At 39.5% G+C, this 14632-nt stretch overlaps 1 protein-coding gene across 1 annotated transcript in view; it reads left to right on the forward strand.

Moving 5' to 3' along the window:
* Window positions 1-14204, forward strand: part of LHX4 (LIM homeobox 4) — a 54625-nt gene extending 40421 nt beyond the window's left edge. Inside the window, exons 3-6 of the mRNA XM_029283203.1 lie at window positions 5684-5886; window positions 9529-9683; window positions 11668-11839; window positions 13813-14204. Of these exons, the coding sequence (XP_029139036.1) occupies window positions 5684-5886; window positions 9529-9683; window positions 11668-11839; window positions 13813-14204 (922 nt within the window). The remainder of the gene's footprint in view (window positions 1-5683; window positions 5887-9528; window positions 9684-11667; window positions 11840-13812) is intronic.
* Window positions 14205-14632: the final 428 nt, after the last annotated feature.

A 14632-nucleotide genomic window follows, 5' to 3' on the forward strand; every position in this document is an offset into this window, starting at 1 on the left:
AGGGAGTATAGAAATAGAGTTACTAGTATTGACTTAAGGGGAAGTAGGATATATTAAAATAATAATATATTATTTATATGTATAACTGAGTTAATTATATTGAAATAATTTGAATTGTATAAATATGATTTTGTTTTGATTAATTGATGGCCTTGCCACCATGTTAAATAAAACTAATAAAATTTTTTGTTAAAAAAACAAAACAAACAATCTCCCTGACTGATCAGGCTAAGGATGTCCATTATAGTACTGGAAAACCCATATTTGGTCATTCTGAAGGACTTCAACGTTGTCAGTGAGAGAACCTTGTCTGGGCTGGTTCAGAACTTCATGATCTCATTAAGACCAATAAAACTACCTCAATTTGTCCTCAGACCAGTGCACAGGCCAGAATATACTTTGGGTTAGTCTTTTTCTGTAAGCTGTGAGCAGGTTGAAACCTAGATATATTAAAGACTAAAGTTGGTGAACATGGTGAAGTATCAGTGGCTTCCTATAAAATAAGGCCTATTAAAATATTTGCTTTTAGATTAACATTTGATGGAATGCTCTGGTGGAATTTCCAATAATAAGGAGCAATTTGTTCAGCACACCTATTAAGGTGAGCATAGTAGGCTATGAACATAGCTACTCTTAGTTGCTTCTGTTCCCTAATTTGGGAGCAGAGGAAATCTCTGTCATGAAAAAGGTGGAAGATGGCCATATTTTAGTAATGTAACATAAAATTTTATCATGAAGGCAGTCAGACAAGTATTAGGCACATCTCTGATAATTCTTGGGTTGAAGTCCTTAGAGGTCTGTTATGTCAGATTTTCAAATTATATTGAAGAGGTCAGCATTGAAGACCACCCAGAAGATACAACTGGTACAGAATGTGGAATTCAAAGCATGCTGGGCACCTTTCAATTTTACCAATTTTTACACTACTGCTGCTTGAGTAGCCCTAGCTCCCAGGTTCCTTCTGGGTGAAGTTCAAGCTGCTGTTTACATAATATAGAGGCAGATTATTTTTCCTCTGAATGTATCTGACCACTCCACCAGGCTAGAGAGAATGAGTACTCTTTAAGTCCCATCTCTTAAATGTTGCCAACTAGTGGGAATTAGGAAGCGTTCATCCAGAAAGCCATATTGTCCATTGGGAATGTTTGTTTTAGCTGGGGTGGGACTGATTGAGTGGTCCAGGCAGTAGAAATTGCATTTTTGCACATGGGTTTATAGTGGTCAGTTCCATGAAGAAGATGGTGATGTATCCACTCTTGAAAACCACCCTTCCTGATGTTTACGTCAAATAGTACCAGGTAGGTACTGTTTGATGTAAACTATGATGATGGAAGCATAATACCTCACATTCAGTGATGTCACCATGCAAACTCTGCCTTCACATCCTTACATTCCTAACATCTGATGTAAGTATGCAAGTCGTAGCATTTGCAAGATGGCACAGTCATGGGTGTGCTGTCAGCTATCTCCTTGTCTCTCCATGCTGGCAGAGATGATTCCAAATATTAGCAAATCCTCTAAGTAAACTGGGAGTGGATAATTGTGCAGTGGTTCTGTGGGTAGGTATATTCAGGGAGCTGTCTTATTCTCAGTATGGATGGTATTCTCTTAAAGAATAGCTGTGTATTTTGAGAATACTTCTAGATTCACAACTGACATTATACAGCTAAGTGAGTGTTATAGTAACAAATGTCTGATTATCTTTTGTAATTCATACATTTGGCAACTACATATTTAGATTGCATGTAATGTTGAACTACCTTTGTGTTTGGTCTGGAAACCATGGATGGTGCATCATGTGGAACTAGAAAATCTAATGTACTTAGCAGTAAACACATTTACCCTGGTGATGAAGCAAACTGTGCTGGTTGCAGTCCCAACCAGAGTGAAGGGTGGGTAGTGAAAAATCTGGAAGTTGGTCTCTTGAGCAATTGAAAACTGAATATGCAATAAAGAACAGTTAAAATTTAAGGAGAATTGTTATCCAGGGGCTATTTGAAAGAAAGTTTTCCTGATTGTATTATTTAGTTTGGGAAATATTGTGGCTGATTTTTCTGGATTTAAATATTCTGATTGATGAAGAATTTGATATATTTTATGTAAACAGTAGTTTGAAGCTTGCTTTGGTTTTGATTTTGTATTGTAGATCGCTACAATGCATTTTGTTCTTAAGATACATAGTTATTCAGAGCATCCTAAAGAGTAAGCATATGTAAGTTTAATACCCCTGTAACATTCCTGTAAGGCAAGTAGTTTTCTTATTCTCATATTGCTGTTTGACAACATACAAAACAGTGTACTGTATTTACAACTGAACTGGAATTTTCCTCCATTCGTACTTTTTTTTATCACAGTACTACAACCATCTTAGTCTGTGTGCTCTCTTAGAAGGCTAAAAGGACATTTAAAAAATAAACAAATAAGTGAACTTTTAACCTGAGAATGATATTTTTCAGTTGGGATTAATTCTTATGTTAATATTCAATGGCCAGTTTCTGTACAAGGCTTGAAACTATTTCAAGGTGGACTTTTCTGAATAATAGGGCTCACTCAAGATTTTGTAATTCTTACAGGCAGGTATATTTATGCATCATAGCATAGCATTTCCTCCAATTGATATAGCTTCAGATGCATTATGTGGCTTAATACACTGCAATTAAATGTATTATTTATTTGCTAGATTGTATCTTTCCTCCAGAGTGTGAAGGCAGCATATATAATATTCCTTTTTACAATATTATTCCCACAACAGCAATACTTTGAGGTAGGTTAGGAGGTAAGAAATAGTGTTCAGCCCTTATGAGGTACCATGACGAAATGAACTTGAATTTAGGTTTCCATAGTGTTGGTCTAATATCTCAAGATAAGTATTATACAATACAAATGCATCTCTTCCAATTACTATGATCCAGAAAGACTAACACTGAGTCTGGCTTAAAGTTCCAATTCAGTATAGAATTTGGGTTAAAGAAAAGCAAAGTTCCTTCTTCTAATTTTTAGATCCAGCTATTTGTTGAATTTATTCATTACTTACAAGACTAATGTAAATAATGTTAGGATTTCTGATATTTACCTAACAAAAAAGCTGAATTTTCAAAACAATCTTCTTTTTTTTTTTTTAAACTTCATTCTTAAATAACACAGCCTGAGGAAAGGTACATCTCTTTTGCTACTTCCAAAATGTATAACAACAAAGCTTAGGTAATCCTTTAAAAAATGGAGCAAGTTAATAGTTGAATGAATCTTTCTCTACAAGTAAAGCGATACATACTACGAAGAAGTCCTAACTCCACAGCAAAGCTGATAGCCAGAGGTGTTGGCAGGATCCAGTGCTTTCATCAGCACAACAGAGGCAACATTGCACAGTCACAATGCAGGTTCCGTCTCTTTTGTACATGTGCGTAGGACATCTTAACACAGTGGTGGCGAACCTATGGCATGGGTGCCAGAGGCAGCACTCAGAGCTCTCTCTGTGGGCATGCGTGCCTTTGCCCCAGTCCTAGGCCTTCAGCTGGGTTTTATAAAACCTTTTCACTTTAGGCCTCTGCTGCCGTGTGCAAAAAGAAAAGAAGGGTTCAATCAATCAGTCAATTTCAACTTCTTGCGGGGAAAAAAAAGATCTTGCAAAATTGGAATTGATTGAACTTTTTAGTCCCATCCAGTCTGCCGTTACCACTGCAGCCATGCCCACCCAATGGCCACACCCACCCAATGGCCACACCCACCCAGCACCCGATGATGCATAAGTGGGCTTTGGGTTGCAGTTTGGGCACTCAGCCTCTAAAAGGTTCGCCATCACTGTCTTAACACATACAAAAGAGTGGAGCTTGTGTCATATGTCTCCGTTATTTTCACAATTCCTCCCCCAACTCCCCCTGGGAATACCTCTGTGGATGGGATCTGGAGCATTGGCAGAGATTAACATTCAAAGACAGATGGAGTTTAATAAAAGTAGCCAAGACATTTCTTTTGGCAACAGGAGGGGAAGGGGCAGGGGAATCCAAAGCCCATATAGGTAGTCCTCAACTTATGACCACAATTGAGCCCCAAAGTTTCCATTGCTAAGCAAGACAGTTGTTAAGTAAGTTTTGCCCCATTTTACGACCTTTCTTGCCACAGTTGTCAAGTGAATCACTGCAACTGTTAAGTAACATGATTGTTAAGTGACTTTGACTCATTGTTTTTGCTTGTCAGAAGGTCTCAAAAGCGGATCACATGACCCCAGGACACTGCAACGGTCATAAATTCAATGCCCATTGCCAAGGGTACAAATTTTGATCACGTGACCATGGGGATGCTGCTACAGTTGTAAATTTGAAAAATGGTCATTAGTCCTTTTTTTCAGTGCTGTTGAAACCTACAAATGGTAGAAGAAAATTATACGTGCTTTCACATTCTAAAGATCTCTTTTTTTTTTTAAGTTGCAAGGCTTAAAAATGGAAGGCAAATGGGGAAAGAAAAACGATGGCTAAAATTCAAATCATGTCAGCATCTATATCAGCTTGGCATGCAATAGCAGTGAAATGTCAAATACTGTATTTAGCATTATTAGGAAAGAGACCGAAAACAACCACTTAAATAAATAAGTAAATAAATCTATAGAATCTGCTTTTGCCACAAGAGCCCGTTGATTGTCATAAGATCATTTTTAGTCCAGCAAAATTGTTCTTTTGGGTCGGAGCCTCCCACCCCACTCCTTGCCCTGGGGAAACTGTCTGGTGCCGACTAAAGGGAGGCTTAAACTACTTGTGGAAAGAAAAGTGGTGTGAAAATTCAGCCACCTCTGCTTGGTCATCCATAATTTGTAGCTTATCGCAAAGTATAGATGAGGGCTTGTCTTTAATAAAGGACAGTGCTAGGCATTCCTCTTATTTTAGGACGTTTGCTAAGACATTCCTAGGGACGGGTTCTCAGCTGGTGTGTGGTGCCACTGTTATTGCAGCCTGCAGATTCTATCACTTTAAATTAATCTTGTATTTACCTTACCGGCAATGACCACAAGTAATTTATTTAGAACTAATGTGGATGAAATACGTCCTTATGGGGGTAATTGTACAGCCTGCCCTAGCTTTAGTTAAAAGGACCATCAAACTCTACCCTTCAATTAGCCCAGTCGCTTTACGCTGAAGAAGATAAAGACCTTCTGTGTGAAATGTCATGCATGATTGGGTTGGCTGCTGCTTTCAATTCTGCACTTTCCTCCGCTTCCTTTTGAAAGGCCACCTTTTTCAGAGTTTCTTGCTAAGAAATTCTTTATGGATTTCTGCAACAAGAAGAGATGTTTATATTCTACAATTAAATAACAATACTTAAGCTTAGATAATTCTGCATCCAGAAATTCAAGATCAAGTCTTTGGATTAATGACTTATGTACAGTTCATTCTGAGTTTGGTAGTCATTGTAAGGAAAGGTTTGTTACACATGGACTTTAAGGAATATCTTTGGTCATTGAAAACTTGTTCAGAAATACCTGATTTTTGTGGATTACAGAGGCATACCCACCTACTTTGGGGTTATTTATAGAGTCAGAAAAACAGACATTTATTATTAACATATGAAAGTAAAGATTTTCCTAGAAATCTGAATCAGTATCTGTTATTATAATTGTGGGCTTTTCCCCCCGATGTTGCATATACCCTGTTCTGCTTCTAGGCATTAGCATTTTTTTCTCTCTCTTTTGCAGGCGTTTTGGTACAAAATGCACAGCATGCCAACAGGGAATCCCACCCACCCAAGTGGTCAGGAAAGCCCAGGATTTCGTCTATCATCTCCATTGCTTTGCCTGCATTATCTGCAACCGCCAACTTGCCACAGGGGATGAGTTCTATCTCATGGAAGACGGGCGCCTGGTGTGCAAGGAGGATTATGAAACAGCCAAACAGAACGGTAGGGTTGAACATGCATACTGGTCTTGATAAAATGACTTGTTTGAACTGGAAAACAGAACAATGTAACACACTGACAGACAACATGGATTTTCCTGTTGCGCCTAGGAATATCAGTACCCATCGCTTCCCGTACTGTATTCTTGCTTACTGCAGCTGTGGGTGCTGGAGGGAGAGCTGCCAACTGCAACTGTTTTACGGCCTAGTATATGGCATGCAACCGTTGGCTCTGATTCTGGCCCAAGTCCTGATTTCACATTGAACCTAATGCACTATATTAAAGATCTGGATTGGTCTCATTTGTTGTTTTAGCCTTTCCCCTTTTTTATTCCTAGGAATATGTGCACAGAAAGCTGGCTTTTTGCCAGTTATAACCAGTGGCGTGCTGATAGATGTTTCAGAACTGGCTCTGCTGGCTCCATTGCTGCTCTGATGCCACTAGCTGTAGAACAACTGATTGGCACACTAAGGTGCAGTGACTGAGCCACGCTTTTGACTGGCTGGCAAAATTCCAGAAAATGTAGCAAATGGCTCTCGCAAGCCAGTGCAACCCCTTGATATAATATTAGGAGAAATTAACTGGGTATGTTAAAACTGGAACTAAAAATTGGAACTATCCTATCAGAATGGATGCTTCATCTGGGAAAAACCTTTTCCTATAGTTCAACTTTTTTGTGTGTGTAGCATCCCAAACACCTCCATCCTTTTCTGCTCATCCACAAATGTGTACATCAGATGGTTGGAAGTAAGGGAAACGTCCAGGGCTTTGAAGCACACATTTTATTTTTATTTATTAGGATGTGCCACAAGAAGTTGGTCTTTGCATATTTGTCGTCTCTGTTGATTTCCAGCTGCTGTACATAAAATAAGACCGAGAGCTGAAAATAATCCCAGGCACAGCTCTCTCAAAAGCAGCAGAGTTGCATCTTGCACTTTAGCTTGATCTGGCCCTTCACCCAGAAAGTCTCCCATTTTTCAATACTCGGTCTAAAATGCCGATATTTACTGTAGGTAAAAACAACAACAACAGAACCGAGGCTGGGTTCAAGGAAGCCAGACAGAAAAAAGGCTATAGATCACTAATGCTAATGAATCCACAAAGGCTGCCCAACAGTGCCTGACTGAAATTAAAACTGAACTGGTCTTTAATGGATTTCATGTTGACAAGCCCTGACTTCTCATTAATTAAGGACTCTATTTTGACCTAATCAATTTGGCTAGGGTGATGCAATGCCTGCCTGTGTAAAGGAGATTGGTGGAGAGGGAGGCTAATAGATCATGGATTGAATGTTGCTCAATTTCTATTATAGGCTCAATGTAATCAATGACTTCAGTATGATATAGTTTTGCAAACCACAGAGCTTGGGGAGGGGGCGGGAGGGAGAGGGGAATTATCAGCATATAGGTTAAGCTCCATTGGTAACCACCTCTAGAAGGAGAATAGGTTCTAATGTTACAATAAGACACATTTTATCAATATGTGGGAAAATAAAAGTTGTTTTATATTGTATATTTTTTATGTTTTGCTAATTAGAGGGTGTGTATATGGAGGCTAGCTTCAAAGAAAGAAACTACCATGAAAAGAAAGGCAGCTGAGTCTGAGAATCATCGTTAAGAATTCAGAAAAATCTATATTCTATATCTTACAGCTTGGCAGTTCTAGCTCCAGGATGTATTTACTGCTGATGGAAATGGTTACCTCCCAATGAAAGTGTACTAATAATCTTCTTATAGTTATCTGGACCTAAGGTAGAATTAAAATGGTACATTTAGATTGATTGCCCAAAGTTACTGCAGTTTTAAGATTTAACTACAGATTAGTTCTGTTATGCCTAGTTAAAATGTTACTATAATTACCAAAGTTGAGGAGTCTTATTTATGCCCCTTTTCACTCCTTTATGGAAGAGCATAAGTTTATGAATAGTTCCATCAAAATGTGGGTATAACAGTCTAAAATAATTCATAGTTGCAAGACAGGGAACTCTAGTATAAAAAGAAAAGAGTGACTATAAATATCAAAATAATCACATTTCCTTTCCTTAAAATTAAGTTGGATATAGCACTTGTTCCAGGGTCAGCCCCCTTGTATTGCTTGATGGATTGGAAATTAATGGAGAAAACCCAAATCAATGTATTTTCCTATGTAGAAAGTACAGGGCCATTAAAACGGCAATAAAAATATATGTATATTTTTATATACATATAAATGAACTAGTTGACATTACTATGAAAATAAAAAAACATTTAGAATGGGAATGGAATAAAATATTGAAGATACCTATTGCCCTGTGGCCACTTGAGTTATCTTATGTAAACATCAGCCTAAACAGATCTTTTCAGATCTCTCTTTATTCTATTTGGTTTTACGGGTGGTCCTCATTTAATGACCACTCATTCAGTGTCTGTTCAAATTTGCCACAGTGCTAAACAAGTGCCTACAACTGGTCCTTGGAATTCCAGCTGTCACAGCATATCCACATTTCTACCTCAGCAATCATGATTTCCAACATTCCCTGCTGGCTTTCCTCAAGCAAGGTCCATAGGGAAGCTGGCAGAAAGTCAGAGGTCCTGTGAGGTCCTCACTTAATGACAGATATGGTCCTTGCTTAATGGTGGACTCCTGGAACTGCTGTCACTAATTCCTATCATTAATCGAGGACTATTGTATTAGTTTAGTGAAGTCTGGTTTATTTTAGTACTGTGTATCCATAAAAACTTAAATGTACTCCTAAAAATTTTTCAAATATAACTGCTCTATGGCAGGGCTTTTCAACCTTTTCACCCATTGTACCACTTTTAGGATATGACAATATCTGAGTACCACCAGTCGCCTAGCAAGGTGTCAAAAACTTGATGATAAAAAAAAAGGAAAAAAATATGAAGTACAGGTAGTCCTCGACTTACAACAGTTCGCTTAGTGACTGTTTCGAAGTTATTATGGCACTGAAAAAAGTGCCCCCCAAGCCACAGCCGAGCAAGACACCTGCCTGCCCGCCCAGCCGCGCTCTTCCTCCTGTCCAAGGTTTTCATTGTTGTGAGCGTTTCTGTTGAGGATTGGCAGGGGGGATGGGGTGGAGGGGGTGTTTGGTTTTTATTCCCCCCATCTGCTGGGTTGTTGCAGCAGGTTTTGGTCACTTCACAAGACCCTGGGACACTGTGACCGTCATAAATATGAATCAGTTGCCAAGCATCTGAATGTAAATCACAAGACTCTGGAGATGCTGCAACATTCCAGCTGATCGGCGCTTCTTCTGGGCTCAGCAGAAGCACCAAGGTCAGCGCTGAGCTCTAGCTGGAGCCTGGCGCTGATCCTGGTGCTTCCATTGAGCCCTGACAGCCCCGAAGAAGCGTTGATCCTGGCGTTTCCGCTGAGCCCTGACAGCCCTGCAGCTCCAGCCGTCTCTCGCTCAGGCTTGTGCGGTGCTGCCACCAATTCAGCTCATTCCCCTCCCCCGCTACTTTTCTAGGATGGTCGCGTACCACCTGCCAGGTGCCAATGTACCACAGGTGGTACCCGTACCACTGGTTGAAAAGCCCTGCTCTATGGTCGTTCGTGTTAGCTTTCAAAACGCCCCAGATCTTCTGGGTAGATTTCTGGTTCATGCTCCACCTTCTAAAGTAACCGGAAACTCTTCCATTGCAGATGATTCAGAGGCTGGAGCCAAGAGGCCTCGAACCACCATCACAGCGAAACAGTTAGAAACATTAAAAAACGCCTACAAAAACTCCCCCAAACCAGCCAGACATGTGCGGGAACAGCTGTCCTCTGAGACAGGATTGGACATGCGGGTTGTACAGGTGAGCACATGACATAATATTGACGTTTTCTTCAACTCAAACGATGGGCCGGTTTGTAGCGATTCTTTTGGAGAGTTCAAAGTTACTCAAGGTGATGTAGAACACATTCCAAATTTAAAGCCGTAGCAGAGCGAATGCAAAGCTGAAGGATGGGGTTGCCTAAGATGAGCTGTTCAGCAATCCTTCTGAACAGAAACCTCCTTTCCTCTCTTGAGAAAGCATAGTAGCTAAGTCTAATTGACAATAGGCAGGAAGAAATGGGCCAAAATCTTGCAGTGTAACATCTCAGAATCTTAAGCTTTGTGAGGTTGATGAAGGTCTACTACTAGAATCAGATGAGCCTTTTCCACCATAGCTGCCCCTATTTTGTAGAGCACCCTCCCTCCACAATCTGGCAAGCTCCCACCCTTCTAGCCTTTTAAAAGGCCATCAAGATCTGGCTCTTTACCCAGGCACCGGAGTAGAGCAATGGGAGATTATGGAGGGCTTTGGGGGCACCCTTGGAGATGACTGAAGTACCAGCTTTTTTTTTCTTTTCTTCTTTTTATTGTTTCTTGATCTTAGTTTCATTTTTATGATGTTATGGTTTTATTGCTGATGTGAGCTGCCCAGAGTTGTGTTTTAGGATAAACAGCCATACAACTCAATCGATAAATTCTATGCACAAGGCTCCTTTAATAGCTGTGTCGGATTTCTGCAGGGCGGTTTAATACCCAAATGGGAAAACAGTAAATTCTCTTTTCTATAGAATTCTGTAGCTGTTTTCACCTTCTTCCTGATGGTGTCATTCAAAATAAATACTAGTAGTAGAAGTACAGATGAAAGTACAGAGTGTCTTCCTATTCAGGCCTGTAGTTCTGATTCTATAATTCCCATCTACTTTATCTAAATAAAGTAGTACGTAAGAGTAGGAGTAAGAGGCTCACATGGTTGTATTATAATTTTTTGTGAATATTGTTTCTCCTATTATAATGCTGATTTTCTTCCCTTTTATTTTTTTATTAACTCACTTGTCAGTTGCTTTGCTGTAAAGTCTACTATCACTTAGAGTTGGAACTTTGTCCTCTTTCTACAACCTCTTGCTAGGAAGGACAGCTTCTCAAGGCTTATGACTGCAGACTCAGAGCAGTGCTGGGGACTCTCTCTCTCCCCCCCCCTTAATATTAGCAGTGGCAGCTGCAGATGTTGACTTTCCCTATTTAGTGCAGTTTGAAGGGACTCAGAGACTTGGCTGCACATCTTGAAGCCTATGCAAAACCACAAAATGGTACTGGGGGAAAAAAACCAAGAGAGAGCATCCTAGAAAATTAAGGGTGGAGAAAGCATGCGAATCAGTAAACAAATAGTGCAGCAGATACAGGCACTCAGGAACCTCTAATTGTCACTGGGTGCCATTGCCACAACATAGATCTGGAAGGCCAGGCACATGCATACACAAAGTGGTTCCTATTGTACATCAATCAGGACTTTGGATAATGATGTGATTATGATGTAGGGTTAAATAAGAAGTGCTTCTCTTCATTTCAGTTCCTTGGACTTGCCCTGAAACTCTTTACTTATGGGTGATATCTAATATTGAACAAGTTCTCCCCACCAAAAATTCACAGTAAGAAACTTTGAACTGTCTATACTGGTATTTGTGCTTTGTCATATTATAGATATTATAGGTATTAGGTATTCATGGTTAATAAAATTCCCATATGTCTTAGCCTAAAACCTTTTTTTACAGTTGCTGTCATTTCATTACTACAAGTAGAATTTAGGGAAGCTGTTATCATCCCCAGTTTTTAACTGGGGTACTAGAGGGCTAGTACCAAGGTTCACACAATCATCCTATAGCAGGAACAGGGCTTGATCTTTTCTCTCCCAGATGAGATCATGCCTGTCCATCTTCTGGATGATGAAAACATTCTTTTCAATGAATCTCAGGTGGTGGGACTGAAAATGATCTTGTTCTCACTGCTTTTTTCCACCATGATTACAGGTCTGGTTTCAAAACAGAAGAGCCAAAGAGAAGCGCCTGAAGAAAGATGCTGGGCGACATCGTTGGGGCCAGTTCTACAAGAGCGTTAAGAGGAACAGAGGAGGCACCAAGCATGAGAAAGAAAGCTCTGCAGAGGACTGCGGAGTTAGTGACAGTGAGCTGAGCTTCAGAGGTAGGCAAGAGAGGAAGCACAAAAGATTAAGGCAAATGAAGATTAGGGCTCCCATTTATGTTTACAAATGTCCTAGATTAGGAGCGGGCTACTTACGCTTTTCCTAGTAAGATCTCCAGATCCTGGGGAATGCCAACAAATGCTCTGAATCAGTAGATAGACCATAGTTTAAACATTAAACTACTGATTCAGTGCATTTGTCACCAGGTGATTGCCCCTTTTTTATTTAAATCCCTGAGGCACTCTGGTTATTTTTATTTGCATTGTTTGTTAGATAACCAGCTTAAACCTCTCTTTTTAAAAATAGCAAATTTCTGCTGCATTGTATGCAAGCTTCACTCACAAATGGTTGCCAACCGTCATTGATGTTAGGAGTTAACTTGATTTTGTTTTATTGAATGTATTTTTATTGGTCAGGAAACAAAACAAAGTTTTTGTCTGTCTGTTTTAAAGCAGCCACTTTTTCTGATTGATGTAGAAGCCTGAAAAAAGTTGGCTTGTTTTAATAAATAGCAGAGAGGTCCAGAAGATTTTCCCCCTGATTCTTCATTAGTTTTTAAAGCTATCTTCCCATAGTCCCTTCTAGGACTTGTACTAATTCGTGCTTCTCCTCATGACTGCACAATGTGTGTATATGCATCTGTCTAAAGACTGTGCAAGGTGCAGTGAAGTAGACGGGGTTGCTGCACACTTCATGCTCTTAAAAAAATAGAATTTCAATGTCACCATCTTGATCTTTTGGACTGCGAAAACCTGCAATAAAACTTTGAGTGCAAAATGTTCCCATTGAGGGAGTCAGCCAATCATGCTTTTTACTGGGTACATTTATTCTACTTTCCCTTATCTTTTTCCCAGCTTCAGTTTTCTGGTCTTATCCCCATTTCCAATTTTTATCTATTATTCCACAATTTCTGGCTCTGCACAGTCTTTAACAAATCCAAATGGAAGATGACTACAGCATGAGTGACTGTGACAAGAGGTGTTATAACGCTTATGCTTTTTCTTTATAAGGTTTATATGGCATTTAAGTATATTTATAGCATCTATATACTTAAAAGAATATAGATGGCAAGTGGCAATCAGGAGCAAATTTGGTGGCCTTTAAATTGGTTCATAATTGACTTCAGCACAGATTTTGGTTCAGGAGATCTTGCTTATCTGGGGAGTTTTATTATTATTTATTGTATGGCACATTCACATCACATTTTGGTTAAAAAAAAATACAAGAGATAATAATATAAAATATTATAAACATATGTCTAGATTACAGATATAATTTTTTGCTTCATTGGCTGCAGTCAGGAAATCAGCAAAGTCTCCATTATAGGATCTATTTTGGCACTCTGTCACTATATGTTGGATAGTTTGTTTTTCCGCCCCACAATCACAATTCGGTGATGGTATTTTGCCTCACTTATAGAGGGCGTCAGCACATCTACCATGGCCAGTGCAAATTTAGTTCAATGTTGCCCATATCGTAGTGGGCTGGTCAAATCCGAGTGTTTTTTCAAGATGCAAGCCAAACTTTGACACTGTAGAGGGTAAAATGCTGTATCCGCATTTTACGTATGTCAAAATCATTTTCTACAAGTACTTTAGCAGTAGAAATAGCTGGATGTCTGGATATCAACCTGTTTCATTCCAGGCAGTCTGCATTGCTCAGTATTGGGATTTATCAATAATCTTGAGGTATTATAAATAAAAGGTTTTATAAATAAATAAAAGCTTTGTGGCAAAAAAATAACAACCCTGCATGGAAAAATGCACACTTTTTTTCAAATATTATTGGATTCTGTTTTATATTATTTCAAATCAGCATGGCTGACAATGAGGGGATGATATGAGATATAGTCTTGCAATACCTAAGAGGTCTACCAGTCTTCATCCCTGACTTAAAGGATTTTTTCAGTCTTTGATCAGAGTGTACCAGATAGAGGGGTTTTCTTCTGTACTAAAATTTTGTTTCTTTTCAGAAGACCAAATCCTCTCAGAGCTGGGCCACAATAGAATATACAGCAACGCTGGTGAGGTGGCTAGTGGACAACTATTGAACGGTACTTTCTCTCTGGATGGGACAGGACAATCCTATCAGGACTTGAGGGATGGAAGCCCTTATGGAATCCCGCAATCTCCAGCTTCCATATCATCTCTTCCATCACATACTCCATTGCTAAATGGTTTGGAATACACAATGGACAATAATTTAGGAATAATAGCACATGGAGGGCAGGGGGTGAGCCAGACATTCAGAGCTATGGCTGGGGGCCCAACCTCTGATATTTCCACTGGAAGCAGCGTTGGTTATCCAGACTTTCCAACAAGTCCTGCCTCCTGGCTTGATGAAATGGACCATCCTCCTTTTTAAAGTATTCTGCTTCCTTCAGATTTGCCATAGTCAGACCTGTTCTTTTGGCCTGAAAGCGTGCTAAGCCACCCCCAATAAGGGACAACAATCAATCTTCAATGAAAGTGTCCATTATTTTAGAAGGGGAATCCACAATTTTTTTTCTGTAAAGCTGAAAGAAAATATGATAATATAATGTATAAATATATATATATATATATATTTTATTTGCTTTGTATTTGAAAAAGGGGACTGATAGGAGGAGCTGCTTCTGAATACAGCACACTGTTGTGTTTAGTCTATGTATGATGTTAGTGGTGCCAGCTAAAACAAGGACAAATTCACTGACTCTTCGCGGGACTCGGCTGCCCAGTTGGCTCCTAGCACATGTGGAAATGACTAAACTGATTTTTGCTCCTTGACAACCCTACATCTTCTCACAGGCGGCA

This window comes from Protobothrops mucrosquamatus, unplaced genomic scaffold, assembly GCF_001527695.2.
Source record: "Protobothrops mucrosquamatus isolate PMUCROS unplaced genomic scaffold, P.Mucros_1.0 scaffold35, whole genome shotgun sequence".
NCBI lineage: Eukaryota > Metazoa > Chordata > Lepidosauria > Squamata > Viperidae > Protobothrops > Protobothrops mucrosquamatus.